This window comes from Bufo bufo, chromosome 2, assembly GCF_905171765.1.
Source record: "Bufo bufo chromosome 2, aBufBuf1.1, whole genome shotgun sequence".
NCBI classification, from domain to species: Eukaryota; Metazoa; Chordata; class Amphibia; order Anura; family Bufonidae; genus Bufo; species Bufo bufo.
In genome coordinates this window covers 556921095-556939084 of record NC_053390.1, presented here as the reverse complement: position 1 = coordinate 556939084, position 17990 = coordinate 556921095, and the positions used below count along the sequence as shown (strand labels likewise).

General features: G+C 38.6%; 1 protein-coding gene across 1 annotated transcript in view; it reads right to left on the bottom strand.

The window, feature by feature from the left end:
- Positions 1 to 14851, bottom strand: part of LOC120989804 (albumin-like) — a 29948-nt gene extending 15097 nt beyond the window's left edge. Inside the window, exons 1-6 of the mRNA XM_040418136.1 lie at positions 14720 to 14851; positions 13122 to 13185; positions 10420 to 10552; positions 9918 to 10123; positions 7535 to 7667; positions 7303 to 7397 (exon numbers count right to left, since the gene is read on the bottom strand). Coding sequence (XP_040274070.1) covers positions 7303 to 7397; positions 7535 to 7667; positions 9918 to 10123; positions 10420 to 10552; positions 13122 to 13185; positions 14720 to 14798 — 710 coding nt within the window. The 5' untranslated portion in view covers positions 14799 to 14851. The remainder of the gene's footprint in view (positions 1 to 7302; positions 7398 to 7534; positions 7668 to 9917; positions 10124 to 10419; positions 10553 to 13121; positions 13186 to 14719) is intronic.
- Positions 14852 to 17990: the final 3139 nt, after the last annotated feature.

Sequence of the window (17990 nt, the reverse complement as noted above, 5' to 3'; positions counted from 1 at the left end):
TTTTTTGCAGGGGCAAGTTAGCAAGTAGATAACACTTTTGCTACTGCAAGTCAGAAAGGTTTTAATCTCGTGTGTATAGCCATTGCTATTAGAAATGGCCCTCACGGTTTTCTTCGGAAAGTTGGTGGATTTGCAGTTAGAGCATGAGTTGCATCTATAGAACCCTTCAAAGCACAGCCAATGTTTATTTTTCGGTTGATTCGATCTTTTGACTGTGGGGGCTATTTTTTGCACTCAAGTTATCAGCACGTGTGTAGACTATTTTAGGTTTTATTGGTAACATGGGTCCTATAGTTTTGTCTTTTAATAGGAAGGGCCAATGTTTAATGATACTTGCTTCTACTTTTTTATGTTGAGTGTTGAATGGTAGCACTATCTGTAGCCCTTCATATGACATCAGATCATTTTGGGATACCATGGTTTTCTCTACAAAGAAATCTTTACGGTCTAGATCTTTAATTTTATTTAATGCTCTTTCGATACATTGATTAGGATAGTTTTTCTCCGTGAACTGCTGTTTTAAGATTTCAGCCTCTTTAATAAATGTATCATTATTTGTGCAGTTCCTTTTTAGGCGTCTGAATTGGCTAGTGGGGACATTCAGCAGCCACCTTGGTAGGTGGCAGCTGGAGTGTAAGATGAAATTGTTTTTAGCTGTTGGTTTATAGTATGTGCTGCAAACCAACTTATCTGCATTAACGTCAATATTAATATCCAAAAACTCAATATGGGTTTTACTGATATTAGATGTGAATCGGAGGTTCAGATTGTTGCAATCAATCTCTGATAAAAATGTGTTTAATGCTAAATCCGATCCTTGCCATATAAAAACAACATCATCTATATACCGCTTCCAGAGCACCAGATCCGTCCCCAGTCTCGGTGAGATATACTCATCCTCTCAGTTTGACATAAATAAATTAGCATAACTGGGGGCGAATCTGGTGCCCATCGCGGTACCAGACTTTTGCAGATAAAAATCCTCATCAAAGTTAAAATAGTTATGTTTAAGTATAAAATTGGCAGCTTCCGATATAAAATCTATTTGTGCGGTTTTAAATCTGCCACTCTTGTGCAATTGGAACATCAATGCCTCCAACCCCTGTTCATGTTTTATAGATGTATATAGGGATTGGACGTCTAACGTGCCTAATATACAATTCTGGTCTACTTTAAAATTTTCTAAAATTTTAATAATTTGTGTGGTGTCTTTAAGATAAAATTTGGTGTCTTTAACTATGGGTTGCAATTGACGGTCCACATATTGTGACAGGTTGGCCGTCAGTGAGTTGATCCCCGAAATTATTGGGCGGCCTGGAGGGTTAATCAAACATTTGTGTACTTTAGGCAAATAATAAAAAACTGGAAGCCTACATTGTGTGTTTAATATAAAATTTGCCTCATTCGCCAACAAGATGTTTGTCCGTGTGCCTTTCTCACATAATTCTACCAACTTTGGATAAAATTCATTTATTGGATCCTTAGTTAATTTAATGTATATCTCCGTATCTGTGAGCTGTCTGTGACATTCTTTTCTATAGTCCTCCGTATTTAGGATCACTATCGCTCCACCTTTATCCGCGGGTCGAATTGTAATTGCTTCATTTTTTTGAAGTAGCTTAATGGCCGCAATTTCCTGGTTAGAGAGGTTTGATTTATTTTTGTTCTCATTTTTTATGGATCTAAGATCCCGTTCAACACTCTTCCTAAAGGCCTCAATCTCCGAACTGATTTCGTTTCTGGGATATTTTGTCGATTTGGCCTTTAGTTCCGTATGGATGAAATTCGATGTTGCCTGGGCATTAATGATAATAGGATTTTTTATGAAATACTTCTTGAGGCAGATTTTCCTCACAAATTTTTCAATTCCCACATATGTATCAAATTTACTCAGATGTGAGCTTGGGGCAAATTTGAGACCTTTATTCAATAGTGAAGTTTGGGATGGAGTTAAATTTATTTTACTTAAATTAATTATAGAGTTTTGTGAAAATAATTCTGTGTCTAACGTTTGCTTTTGTGTCTTCTTTCTACGTGCTCTTCTTGTTTTCCTCTTGGGTCTTGGTGGTTTTGTGTCCAATTGTGTGATCTTTCTGGTGTCCTGTGTGATCTCTCTGGTGCTCTGTTGTATCTTCCTCAAGAAGTATTTCATAAAAAATCCTATTATCATTAATGCCCAGGCAACATCGAATTTCATCCATACGGAACTAAAGGCCAAATCGACAAAATATCCCAGAAACGAAATCAGTTCGGAGATTGAGGCCTTTAGGAAGAGTGTTGAACGGGATCTTAGATCCATAAAAAATGAGAACAAAAATAAATCCAACCTCTCTAACCAGGAAATTGCGGCCATTAAGCTACTTCAAAAAAATGAAGCAATTACAATTCGACCCGCGGATAAAGGCGGAGCGATAGTGATCCTAAATACGGAGGACTATAGAAAAGAATGTCACAGACAGCTCACAGATATGGAGATATACATTAAATTAACTAAGGATCCAATAAATGAATTTTATCCAAAGTTGGTAGAATTATGTGAGAAAGGCACACGGACAAACATCTTGTTGGCGAATGAGGCAAATTTTATATTAAACACACAATGTAGGCTTCCAGTTTTTTATTATTTGCTTAAAGTACACAAATGTTTGATTAACCCTCCAGGCCGCCCAATAATTTCGGGGATCAACTCACTGACGGCCAACCTGTCACAATATGTGGACCGTCAATTGCAACCCATAGTTAAAGACACCAAATTTTATCTTAAAGACACCACACAAATTATTAAAATTTTAGAAAATTTTAAAGTAGACCAGAATTGTATATTAGGCACGTTAGACGTCCAATCCCTATATACATCTATAAAACATGAACAGGGGTTGGAGGCATTGATGTTCCAATTGCACAAGAGTGGCAGATTTAAAACCGCACAAATAGATTTTATATCGGAAGCTGCCAATTTTATACTTAAACATAACTATTTTAACTTTGATGAGGATTTTTATCTGCAAAAGTCTGGTACCGCGATGGGCACCAGATTCGCCCCCAGTTATGCTAATTTATTTATGTCAAACTGGGAGGATGAGTATATCTCACCGAGACTGGGGACGGATCTGGTGCTCTGGAAGCGGTATATAGATGATGTTGTTTTTATATGGCAAGGATCGGATTTAGCATTAAACACATTTTTATCAGAGATTGATTGCAACAATCTGAACCTCCGATTCACATCTAATATCAGTAAAACCCATATTGAGTTTTTGGATATTAATATTGACGTTAATGCAGATAAGTTGGTTTGCAGCACATACTATAAACCAACAGCTAAAAACAATTTCATCTTACACTCCAGCTGCCACCTACCAAGGTGGCTGCTGAATGTCCCCACTAGCCAATTCAGACGCCTAAAAAGGAACTGCACAAATAATGATACATTTATTAAAGAGGCTGAAATCTTAAAACAGCAGTTCACGGAGAAAAACTATCCTAATCAATGTATCGAAAGAGCATTAAATAAAATTAAAGATCTAGACCGTAAAGATTTCTTTGTAGAGAAAACCATGGTATCCCAAAATGATCTGATGTCATATGAAGGGCTACAGATAGTGCTACCATTCAACACTCAACATAAAAAAGTAGAAGCAAGTATCATTAAACATTGGCCCTTCCTATTAAAAGACAAAACTATAGGACCCATGTTACCAATAAAACCTAAAATAGTCTACACACGTGCTGATAACTTGAGTGCAAAAATAGCCCCCACAGTCAAAAGATCGAATCAACCGAAAAATAAACATTGGCTGTGCTTTGAAGGGTTCTATAGATGCAACTCATGCTCTAACTGCAAATCCACCAACTTTCCGAAGAAAACCGTGAGGGCCATTTCTAATAGCAATGGCTATACACACGAGATTAAAACCTTTCTGACTTGCAGTAGCAAAAGTGTTATCTACTTGCTAACTTGCCCCTGCAAAAAACAATATGTTGGCCGCACGAAAAGACTTTTTAAAAAAAGGGTCTCTGAACATGTGGCCAACATACGCCGGGGCTATGAGAACCATACCGTATCAAAACACTTCAAAATATATCACAACCAAGACCCCACTGGTCTGATATATACGGCTCTGGCTAAAGTTGAACCAGATTGGAGAGGAGGGGATCTGATAAAGAAGATGTCCAGACTTGAATCAAAGTTTATATTTGACTTTGGTTCATTGACACCCAAGGGGTTAAACGCAGATTGGGAACTATTTGGTTTCCTATGAAAATCTTACCATTCGATCCATGGGAGGTCCAGACCATACCCTCTTCTCACAATCTCAATATCAATATGTATAAAAATATGTAAAATAAAATGTATCTATTACAGAATACAATACGCTTACAATCAGAGTGTACTCTGGCCATTGTTCACACGCCAGACTTATTGGTAATTCTGTGATTCACCATAGAGTTTTGATATGTCTTAATCCAACAGATTCCATATTGAGTCTATAAGAAATGAAAACAAACATATAATGTTGTACATAAATGGTACTACAAACCATTCATAATTATGATTGAGCAATATTTCTGGCTATGTTAAAAATACACTGGTCTTTTTTAGCACAATTTTATATATTTTATTATAAAATAATATTGTTATAATTGATGGTAGTGTTTTTTTTTTATAAATTCTTAATATCAGGCATGCTTTTAAATAGATATAAGCAGCTATTTTATGGAAAACGCACTTTGATAAAATAAACCGCTTGGAAAACGCATAGGAAACCGCACCACAACAAATCCGGGCTTTATATCTACCCATCAAACACTGAGATTCCGGTCCGGTCTTTTCCGACATCTATACCAGTATAAAAGAAGGAGGGGGAAGACTGCAAGGTTACCACTGATGAAGGGGCACACCCCCGAAACCCGTATGGGCTACACCTTGCACTGGCATGCTAGCAAAAGAGTCTTCTCTGGATTTGAACTAAGACTTTGGTAACTATAGAACACACTTGGACGACGCCTGGTCCCACGGAGTAATTTGTCCGCTGACGATAAAAAGCACAGTCAGCCGATATCCATCAGACCAACAAAAACCGGCGTCTAGAGGAGTGGATCGACCAGACTAAAGGTAACAGTGCAACAGCACCTATGAATGGTTGGGACGCCACCATGAAAGCTCACTGCACTTAACCTGTTCGTCTGATTGCTTTACTGAAAAGACTGTACACTTACTGGCATATAAAGCTGAAAGCGGAATCACGTAGATTTAAAAATCCCTTGCAGCCCGGATTGTCTGTGAAATTATCTATGCTTCTATCACTTGATACAAGTGGACACAGAAACTGTTTGCGGTTTTAATGCCGGATTACATTAGCGGTACCGCCAGGATTACTATTGAATTCAGCGCACATTGATGCGTTTTTCCTCAAAGCTGCTACATTTTTATTGTGATTTTTGCATAATTATTTTATTTCTATTTTATGCTAATTATGTTAACGGACTTTTATATATATATATATATATGTTCGATAGATTTATGCGTATTGTAATTGCCGATTTTAATACATTGAATAAATATCTTAGGTGTGACCACATAGTAGAGTGCCTGGTCTATCTCACTTTATTTTATCCATTCACTTGTGGCTGGGTGGGCCACTTCAGACCAAGAGCACCTGATCCACATTGTCTAGCCGTAGTGATCCACAGATCCTCCCTTTGTCCTATCTTCATCATATGCCAACCTATATGAACCTCCATAGGAACAGACAGTTATAAAAAGCCTTATATAGTCTGATCTGGAAGTCAAGCAGTTCTATTCTCACAGGTCTAGACACAGACATATGAGGCGAGTCACATGATGTCTTATCTGTGCAATTAGAGACGTATTTCCCCCCCCCGTATTAGATGCAAATTTTTGTCCTTTTATGTGAAGGTGTGTTAATGGTCTAGTCATGGTACCGGTTAATTCACGTGAGGGAGCTTTGTTCATGAAATTTCTCCAACTGTCCTACTTATCCTAATGGGGCTTACAGGAATCTATATGCTTAGTGCGAAAACAACCCCTCTTCAGATTAACCAAACTTATTTTCAGTTGCTAAAATCTCTGACATATGAATGTAGCCGCCATGTAGCAGATGCATTTAGCCACATCCGAGTCAAGGAGTTCTTCTGGGATGCTGCATCACACAATGACAGGTGCTGTTTCACTTAAAACAGCAAAAAAGAAATAAGAAAATAAAGAGCCGACCCTTACTACTTCTGCCAGAAACTGGTGTACAGTCAGTGTCGGACTGGGGAACATAGGGCCCACCAGTAAAATTTATTTTGGGGGCCCACCGTACGGATACATTCAAATATAATACATATTTTAACAAGTTTTTTATATGAACATAGACTGGTTGAGGTGCTGTACATTGTATATATGTATGTAGTGCAGTAAGTCTACTGTATTATGTGCCACTTGTGCAGTAGGTGGGAGACTAGGGGCCCACCTTGCTCAGGGGCCCACCGGGGGATTCCCCTGTACCCCTGTGGGCCAGTCCGAGCCTGTGTACAGTAAGATATATCTGCAATACTTTCACACTGACATTTTGACTTTCCGTTTGTGAGATCCGTTCAGGGCTCTCACAAGCATTTGCCCTAATGCATTCTGAATGGAAAAGGATCCGCTCAGAATGCGTCAGTTTGTCTCCGATCAGTCTCCATTCCACTCTGGAGGTGGACACCAGAACACTGCCTGCAGCGTTTTGCTGTCCGTCTGACGAAACCGAGCCAAACTGATCCGTTCTGACACACAATGTAAGTCAATGGGGAGGGATCCGTTTTCTATGACACAATCTCGCACAATAGAAAACGGATACGTCCTCCATTGACTTTCAATGGTGTTCAAGACGGATCCATCTTGGCTATGTTAAAGATAATACAAATGGATCCGTTCTGAACGGATGCAGACGTTTGTATTATCTGAACGGATCCGTCTGTGCAGATCCATGACGGATCCGCACCAAACGCGAATGTGAAAGTAGCCTTAGACGCATCTCCGGCGCACAGAGATCAAGACAGGCATATATGAACGCCAATCTTGATAAATGTCCCTCATTGTGTCTAAGATCCATGTGACTGCTATCAAGCATATCTCAAAATACTGTTAACAGCAGCTCAAGCAAAATGACCGGCCTCCATAATCATGTGCAGTATATAAAATAAAAAGAATCTTGTATCAGAAAATAAAACTGATTAGTGAAAAATGTAAGTGCTACATTTCATTTATATATGAACGAATAAATGCAAATGAATAACTATTCAGCAACTTACATGTTCAAAAAATCTTCTGGGAAATTAGCAATAATATGGCAACTGTGTTTCTGCAGGCCTTCCATATAATTTATGTTTTTAAGGATTTCAGTGAACTGGAAGAAAAGGTTAATTAGAGTAAGTAGAAATATATATTACAAAAGTCATACGCACAGAGCAGTATTAATGAAATAATATTTATTTTCTTTCTACAGTTTATGCATATTTGACCTTAAGAAATGAGGCACCTTACCTTAGTCTCAAAACATGTCACCTGATTTTCTTCTGCACAGCATTCAATGACAATAGTGTGATATTGACCAGCAAATGTCAAAACCGATAAGGGCAAGAGGTGTATGTGCCTCCTTGCAACATTATAAACGTAGCTGAAAATGCACAAACCATACCGTGAGAATAGTGAGAGGAAAGTTTTAGACATATTTTCATTTACTAATCATTTTTTGGACCTTCTTGCTGTCAATAGATGGTGGACATAAACATAATCAAGCCATAGGATGTAAACAAGCTGTGTTTCCATTCACTGATAGCAAGCTTTGGTCTTGAAAACGGAGGAATTCAAATAAAAAGCATATTGTAAAGCTTCATAACGTTTTATTCTACAATGAATAAGATATCCTTACCTAAAACGGTGAGACCCCTTTAACCCTTTCCTGATGTGTAAATTATCCGCTTTTGCGTTTTTGTTTTTCGCTCCCTGTGATCCCATAGCCATAACTTTTTTATTTTTCCATTCACATAGCCCTTGTTTTTTGCGGGAGAAGTTGTACTTTCTAATGCCACCATTTAATATTACATAGGATGTAGTGGGAAACACTTCCAAATGGGGTAGAATTTGAAAAACAACTGCAATTCCGCCACAGTTTAATTTTTTTATATTTTTTTTTACAGCATTCACTATGCCATAAAACTGACTTATGCTCTTTATTCTCCAGGTCAGTATGAATATATATAGTTTTTCTTGCATTTTAATACTGAAAAAATATAAAAATTTTGAGATTTTGTTTTTCTTTTCATCGCCGTATTCTGACCCACATAACTTTTTTATATTTATGTCTATAGAGATGGATGCAGGCTCATTTTTTGCGGAACGATCTGTAGTTTTTGGCAATACCATTTTGGGGTGTGCATGACTTTTTGATGAAAAAAAACAAATCAGCTATTTTTTTTTCCATTACGCCATTTACTGTGTGGGCTAACTTTTTAATGTTAATAGTATGGGTGTTTTCGCATGCGGCGATGCCCATAATATTATTTTTCAAAAGTGTTTATTTTTTCATATTTTTCAAAACTTTTTTACCTTTTTTTACCTTTTTTTTATGTTCCCAAGGGGACCACAACTTGCAATCATGAGATTGCAACTTGTACAGAATAATGAAAAATAGTCTGTTATTCTGTACAGAAATTGCTATATGCCAGTACAGTGCTGCCAGCTGCTGGCCTGAACTAGGATATATTAATAATGAGTCTAGTCTAGTACAGGTTCTGGCTCATTATTACAACAGGGAGCTTTCCCCGATTGCTGCCAAGGAAAGTGCGCCTGAACTGGAAGTGCACACTGGTGTTTTTTAGCACTCTCAGACGACTTGGTCACCCTTGACCATGGCATCTGAGGAGTTAAATGTCCACGGTAGTTAGCCGCGGGTGTCTGCTGTATGAAACAGCAGGTACATAGTTGCTATGGGTGCCATCTTTAAAGACCCGACATGCGCCGCACATGTACAAAGGATGTTGGGAAGGGGTTTTACGAGAGTTTTTTTTTTTACTGATTATCTATTTTCTGGTTAGGTCATCAGTATGTGATTGGTGGGGTTCCAACACCAGGGACCCCCACGATCAGCTGTTTGAAAAGGCACCATCACTTGCAGTAGCGCTGCTGCCGTCTGGCAGCTTTGCCTGGGCCATGTGACGTCATGCTTATCAGTAATATGGCTTAGGTGCAGCTCAGCCCCATTGAAGTGAATGGGGCTGAGCTGCTATACCAAGCACAGCCACTATACAGTGTATTGCACTGTGCTTCGTGAGCTGAGGGAAGGACGCATAGCTACTACTAGGTGCCTTCTCAAACAGCTGATTGGTGGTGGTCCTGGGTGTCGGACCTCCACCGATCATTAAAAATACTCTCAGAAAAGCCCTTTAAATTGGCAGGTTCTAGACTGATTTCCTAGCATTGTTTACATGTTAAAAAGGTTGTTTTACCAAAACTAAAACCTTAATAACAGGGAGATGGATGGGTGACAAAAGAAAAATCACCACTCACTTTTTAAAAGTCCTGCCCTTCCCATTCAGGTCACTTCGTGCAGCCAAACACTGGCCTCAACAGCATATCATTGCTGGGCTTCTGGTCATACAATTAATATGTACAAATTATGTATACATGGAAACCACTAAGTAGTATAAATGGCACATGGCAGGTGGGAGTATGTTACAGACTTTGCATTAGTGACCAGAAGTTTCAAATTACATGTCTGCATATATTACACAAGTCAGGTCTGCCGTTATCAAATATAACTTGGTTACTATACAGTATATCAAGTATTGCGCCAATAGGTATACCAGGTAACAACATTACACAAAAATGACACAATGAAGTGAAAAAGATATATATGAACTCTTACTAGTGATAAGCGTGTTTAGGGTTTTCTTTCAGATCTTTACAGACAAAATCAACTTCTGGTTTCTTATAGGCCTCCACTTCAGTGTCTCTATTTTCATGGAAGCACTTCTCTCTCTCTGGCTCTTGCATGACACAACACTTAGTAGTCCAGGGATATTCTTTATCTATATGCTCATGTTTACAAACCGTATCATGGAATAATGCAATCTGCAAATGCACAAAAAACATAGCTTTGCAATGGGATATGTATTTGGCTTCGAGATGGTGTAACTCCTGAAGACAACATATTAGACTCAGAGGAATACGTTGATAGGAAAATATTTTGCGTCAGACATAGCGAGGTCCACCTGTCTGTGCCAGGAAAGGTTATTTCATTGGTGTTCATCATCATTTTGTACAATGCATAGAAGTCTACTTTGGATCCACACACGATTATAATCTGTAAAGTGGGGCTGTCAATTGAATAGTTAAGCTATGACGTTATGACTAGCAGATGTTCTTACCAGTGGTTTCTGGCATTCTGCTTCATCTTCATGATCAACACAATGTAGAGCAATGGTTCTGAACTCATCCACCGTTTTCAGAAGTTGTTCAAGTGTACATTTCTGGAAGTTCTGAGCGAGCATAGACAGTATTCTGCAAAATTGCAGTATGTTATTAAAGGTGCTCATTAGAGATGAGCGAATTTCATATTTTGAAATTCGTTCACGCTTCTTTTACTGGTGAAAGGTGAATTGCGTTATGGATTCCGTTATCACGGACCACAACACAATTCTATGACGGAATGCCTTCAGAGGCATTCCGTTATTCATTCCGTCATAATAGAAGTCTATGGGCTGCAAAACTGATCCATCCCGTTTCCGTTATGCAGGGGAATCCTCTCCTGCGTAACAGAAATGGGCCAGATCCATTTTGCAGCCCCTAGACTTCTATTATGATGGAATGAATAATGGAATGCGTCTAAAGGCATTCCCTCATAGAATTGTGCTGTGGTCCGTGGTAACGGAATCCATAACGCAATTCACCTTTTACCAGTAAATGAAGCGTGAACAAATTTCATAACCTGAAATTCACTAATCTCTAGTGTTCATTATGGCAGCTCAATAAATATATTGCTTTCAATGTATCTTTATTCTTAAGATTGTGACTACTATTGTAAATTTGATTCCAGTATGATAATTAAAAGATTATAAATGTATGCATGGCCACATTAAGAGTACCAAGAGTATGGAGCGGTCCATTTATTGGGGCCTCAACTAACTTGAGGCCCTCCTCCACATACTGGAGGACATTTAGTAAGACTCATAGCCTCAGACTATACCAGGAGAAATGTTTAGTGCAGCGTGCACCATACTATAAATATAAAAACATCTACATACATATCTGCCCACCAACACTCACTATATTACATTCATCCATTACTATATGCTCATAATCATTCACTTAGACAATGCACTGCGAGAACTGGAAAGAGATGTATAACATAACTCCTGGCCATTTTTTTCCCCTCCCCTAAATACAAGTTTATTGCTAAACATACAGTTATAGAATCAGATCCATGTTAAAGACATAGTGCCAGAACCAAGCTCAGTACATAAATACAGCCACAGAATCAACCTAATTACATATGTACAACACTGGAACTAAGCATAGTATATAAATACACACCCTAAACAAGCTCAGTACATAAGCACAGCACTAGAACAAAACTAAATAAAGTACCAGAACCAAGCTCAAAACATTAATAGAACTCCAGAACTAAGCTCAGTGCATAAATACATCTCTAGAACCAAGCTCATTGCATACAGTTCCAGAACCAATATAACATAAATCCAGCCCCATAATCAAGCTTATAACATAAATCCAGCACCAGAACCATGCTACGCACACTGTGCTCACTAAATATTATGGTGCTACACACACCATGTCCCCTTAATATCATAGAGCTACACACACATTACCTCCTGAATATAATTTTGCTAAACACACATGCACCCTAAATATAATACAGATACACACACCATGCTTCCGAATATAATAGCGCTACACACACACTGCCGCCTGAATATAATAGAGCTAGACACACCATGGCCCCTAAATATAGTGGTAATAAACACAGATGCCCGTTGAATATAATAGCACTACACACACCATGCTCCTTGATTATACTACTGCTACATACACACATATGTCCCCCCGAATATAATAGTATTACACACACTGGCCCCTGAATATAATAATGATTCACAAACCCCATCCCCTAAAATTTTTGTTACACAGTAAAATAGTGCTACACACATCCTGCCCTCTAAAAAATGATACTGCAAACATAGCATGGCTCCTAAAAATAATGGCATCAAACGAGTAGAAGAGTAGGGAACGGCTAAGAGTAGGGCACTGTAAATGTAGAGGAAATGTAGATAATGGGCAGCAAGGGTCCCACATACTGTCCTTGCTAACAAATGCTGCTGCCCACATAGGGCTAGGTGCATCCGTTTAACCAAATGAATACTAACCTGAGCAAACACAACCGGAAGCAAAATTTAACTCAAAGTGTATTTCCCATCACTTGAATTGGAGATGAGCTGCTCAACATAGCCGCAACAGAACTGTGATTCTGACTCTATTCAAAGTGTTAGTTCCCACACCAGCGGCTGAAGGGAACACCTCATAGTGCAGGGTGTCGGATAGATCATCGACATGAAGAGCTTGGAAAACCCCTTTTTTGGCCACTTTTTTATTTTACAATTTAATGTCAGATTTGTTTTATAGCAGCAATCAGATCTAGGGCCCTTTTATGGGGCTGAGGTTCGGGACAATTATTGGAGACGAACGTTCATGCAAACGCTTGCTCTTGATGATTGGCTTTTGTAAAGGTGCCAATGCTCATTTGTCAGGTGATTGCATCCTTCACTTGGCACCAAAAATCTTAGTTTGTCTGAGGCACTTTGCTCTTTGCAAACAGGGATGTTCTGCTGACAAACAAGTAAACTGTATGGGAGCGAACGATCATAGTAACGATTGTTCATCCCCATAAAAAGTGAGCAATGTGGGGAATGAACTTCCTCATTCATTGTCCGCTCTGTTGGCCCATGTAAAAGGACATTTCTCTGCCTCACTGGTTATTCTTTCTTCACACATAACACAGTGGAGAACACAAAGCTAAAAAGACAGAACACGATGAAAGACAGTAAATAATACTTACATGTTATCAAGGCTGCCCTGGCCTATCGTTATAGATATGGCACCAATGACCCGGGTATTATGTTCTAGGCAAAATGAAAAAATTATGATAATTTGGCAACTATGTTACTGTTAAGCAATGGGCACCATTGGATCACTTTTTTCAAAACAATTCTAATTGGCCTAATTGAAAATGTTTCTTCATTTGGCTTCTGCAGCTAGCAAGTATATACACTAGTATGTACACCATACAGCCAACTGCAGAGATAAATCCATCAGATAAGCTGACAGCTCAGGTCTCCGGCCTCCTTTCTGACCCTTTGTAATCAATCTATTAAGCTGATTAACGATTTATAAAGTTCCGCTTTGATTTGACCATAAATCGGTTTAATAGAGCCTTCGTGTGAGGTCAGAGAAGGGGTGGAAACCTGTAGAACAACTTTCTTTAGTTGACTGTGTAGTGTATATACCAGCATATAGACATTCCAGCTTCAGAAGCCAAATAAAGCAAAACATTTTTTAAATTAAAGTCAATTAGTCAGCCAAGGCAAGAGCCTGGTTGGTTCCATGTAAGGTTATGTTCATACCTAGCAGATTTCTTGCAGAAGTTTCTTCAAATGAGATCCATTCCAAATACCTGAATACAGTTGTTTCTTCAGAATGTGCATGGAATATTACAAACCTCATACCTATACCTAACCTACACCCAACAGCTAAGGATTTAATATAACTGCAATTTTGGTTTAGAGCAGTTTAGATACCAGGACTTTGTAAACTATATGCTCATACATAAACTATACATCCTGTGCTTACATAAAGTGAAAGAACATGCTTGCATACAACTACTTATCAATAGAAGTAGACTAGTATAGCTCCATTCTTCAGGCAACAAACTAGAGTTTGAATCTGTCCGTTGATCAGTGGGATGTTGACATGGGGCAATGATCAGGAATGAACTATCATAGGAGTGTTCCCCTTATGACTAACCCGTGTACGGTATGTGTAATAGTCCAAATTGCTCTTTTAAAAAGGGTCTGTCAGCAGCAATCTACCCAAACAATGCTATGGTCCACCTGATTAACCCTCTGTTTTTCTTTTGTTGAGCCGAGGCACAGTAAAACATTTTTTTAAATATGGGTATTAAGTGTTTGGTGCAATGAGGGCAACACCATTGCTCTTCTTGCACCCACGCTCTGCTCCTTTCTTTGGCCAGCCCCTCCCCTCACTGCTTTGCCATTGCCTGATCCTGTCAATCAAAGCAGTGAGAGAGGGGTTGGCCAAAGAAAGGAGTAGTGCTACGTTTTGTTTGCAGGTTGACACCACATATGATTGTGTTTGTCTAGGTGAAATGGATTTTATGTGAGGGCATCAAAATGCCTGTTTGCACATTTTCCCATGTTAACAGGACATATGCTGCCAACATAATATAAAGCAAGGGGATATGAGCAATCACATTAGCGATTGCTCATTAGACCACTCCTGATCACTGAGCTGCAAACATAAAAATAATAAGCGCCAACTGACTTGCATATGGTATGAAAAAAGTGGAAGGAAAATTATTTTGACTACATTGATAACTACCTGTAGGTTTGTACTAATAACTATGCAATAATCTCTTACCTGCATCTCTCTTGTTGAAATACCTTGACTCAGTTACTATGGTGCATACGAACAAGCAAATCAGTGTGACCCACTTCATAGCTAAAGATTTTTGGGGAGGACCTTTTAGAAGCCTGGAGAAGATGAGAAAACCTAATGAATTTATATGGTTTCTGGAACCATTTGCAAATGATTAACCAGACTGATTCTATAAATTATTAATATTTACCTTGTGATTGAAATAACAAGATGGCAAAAACACTCTATTTGATCAAATGTAGGTTAGGTTGGTACTGGCATTAATCTCTTCAAAAGACCTTGTATATCAGATAGATGTCAACAGATGAGCTAAATCAGTCTTTGGTAATTATTATCTGTGAAACTACGGACAAAAGGTTAAGTAAAGTGATCCTTGATTATGACAGCTTCTCAATCTTTGTTCATTGACTACTCCAAATGTGTATAAAGGTTATATAAGGGAAAAAGGCATAATGATAATCCGTTTTTTTCCAGTGTCTTTTATTCTTACTGAGCAGTAATAGATACTGTAAGGGACGAATAATGGGGACTGTAATGGGGACAAGTGATCGCTTATGCCATCGCTTGTCCCCATACAGAATTATTGTTTAGATAGCACGATCTGCTGACAGCAAACAATGATTTAGGTGACCGCACCAGACATCCTATTACCCGATAAACAAGCAGATTATCCGTAAAGAGCGTTCATGTGAATGCTCGTTAGTGACAATCTGCCCGACCTTCGGGCAATGTAAAGCACCCATAAGACATGCACAAAGACCGTTACTCAAAGACATGTTACTCAAATTATTAAAGTCACTTCCTAAATAAATAGATGAGCTTATAATTAAAAACTTAAACTTTATTAGTAATCCTTAACCACCTCAGCTCCCCTAGCTTAAACCCCCTTAATGACCAGCCCACTTTTTACAATTCTGCACTACACTACTTTCACGGTTTATTGCTCGGTCATACAACTTACCACCCAAATGAATTTTACCTCCTTTTCTTCTCACTAATAGAGCTTTCATTTGGTGGTATTTCATTGCTGCTGACATTTTTACTTTTTTTGATATTAATCAAAATTGACCAAAATTTTTGCAAAAAAATGACATTTTTAACTTTCTGTTGTAAAATTTTTCAAATAAAACTACATTTCTATATAAATTTTTCTCTAAAGTTATTGTTCTACATGTCTTTGATAAAAAAATGCAATAAGTGTATATTTATTGGTTTGGGTAAAAGTTATAGCGTTTACAAACTATGGTGCAAAAATGTGAATTTACGCACTTTGACTTTCTGAGTACCTGTCATGTTTCCTGAGGTTCTACAATGCCCAGACAGTAGAAACACCCCACAAATGACCCCATTTCGGAAAGTAGACACCCTAAGGTATTTGCTGATGGGCATATTGAGTTCATGGAAGTTTTTAATTTTTGTCACAAGTTAGCGGAAAATGATTTTTTATTTATTTATTTCTTACAAAGTCTCATATTCCACTAACTTGTGCCAAAAAATAAAATTTTACATGAACTCACCATACCCCTCACGGAATACCTTGGGGTGTCTTCTTTCCAAAATGGGGTCACATGTGGGGTATTTATACTGCCCTGGCATTTTAGGGGCCCTAAAGTGTGAGAAGAAGTCTGGAATCCAAATGTCTAAAAATGCCCTACTAAAAGGTACTCATTGGAATTTGGGCCCCTTTGTGCACCTAGGCTGCAAAAAAGTGTCACACATGTGGTATCGCCGTACTCAGGAGACGTAGGGCAATGTGTTTTGGGGTGTATTTTTACATATACCCATGCTGGGTGAGAGAAATATCTCTGTAAAAGACAACTTTTCCCATTTATTTTATACAAAGTTGTAATTTTACAGATATATTTCTCTCACCCAGCATGGGTATATGTAAAAAGACACCCCAAAACACATTGCCCTACGTCTCCTGAGTACGGTGATACCACATGTGTGACACTTTTTTGCAGCCTAGGTGCACAAAGGGGCCCAAATTCCAATGAGTACCTTTTAGGAGGGCATTTTTAGACATTTGGATTCCAGACTTCTTCTCACACTTTAGGGCCCCTAAAATGCCAGGGCAGTATAAATACCCCACATGTGACCCCATTTTGGAAAGAAGACACCCCAAGGTATTCCGTGAGGGGCATGGCGAGTTCATAGAAGATTTCTTATTTTGGCACAAGTTAGCGGAAATTATTTTTTTTTTCTCACAAAGTTTCCCTTTCCGCTAACTTGGGACAAAAAATTCAATCTTTCATGGACTCAATATGTCCTTCAGTGAATACCTTGGGGTGTCTTCTTTCCAAAATGGGGTCATTTGTGGGGTGTTTGTGCTGCCCTGGCATTTGAGGGTCTCCGCAATCATTACATGTATGGCCAGCATTAGGCGTTTCTGCTATTCTCCTTATATTGAGCATACGGGTAATGAGATTTTTTTTTTCCGTTCAGCCTATGGGCTGAAAGAAAAAATGAACGGCACAGATTTCTTCATTCGCATCGATCAATGTGGATGAAAAAATCTATGCCAAAGAATGTGCAAAAAAAAAAAAGGAGGGGAAAGGCATCTGCCAGGACATAGGAGCTCCGCCCAACATCCAAACCCACTTCAGCCCGTATGCCCTGGCAAACCCGATTTCTCCATTCACATCAATCGATGTGGATGAATAAATCATTGCCGGAATATTTTTTTTTTTTATAAAAAATGTTTGCCAAAGCATATGAACACTAAGCTCATAAGCCTCGGCAAACGTATCTTTTTTACTGCAGAGGAGAAATCTCGTCTTGCAGCGCCGCATACACCGACTTTTGTGTAATCTGACAGCAGCGCAATGCTTCTGTCAGAATGCACATCAGTGCTTCAGCTGGTTGATCGCTTGGTCCACCTAGAAGGTAAAAAAAACAAAAACAGGCCGCAACGCAATAAATTTATTAACATTAACTTTATATAACATTTGAACAGAACATTAACTTTTATAAATTTTATTGAACTTTTGGAACATTAACTTTTTTGCTTACCTTTGATATATATATATTTTTTTTAACCTTTAGAGGTCAAACCTCTCCTTCCCCATGGGACAATGTGCAAAGCGCAAATCGCCCAGAGATGTGGCGAAGTACATTATGTCCCAGGTGAAAGGAGATGTATGCAGCAGCTCTGTGTGAAAGGGCCCTAAGACCCCTGTGTGCCTGTCCTGTGTCACGCAATCCCTATAATAAGTGTACCTGTGTGTGGTACTTCCGGAAACACTCCCCTAAG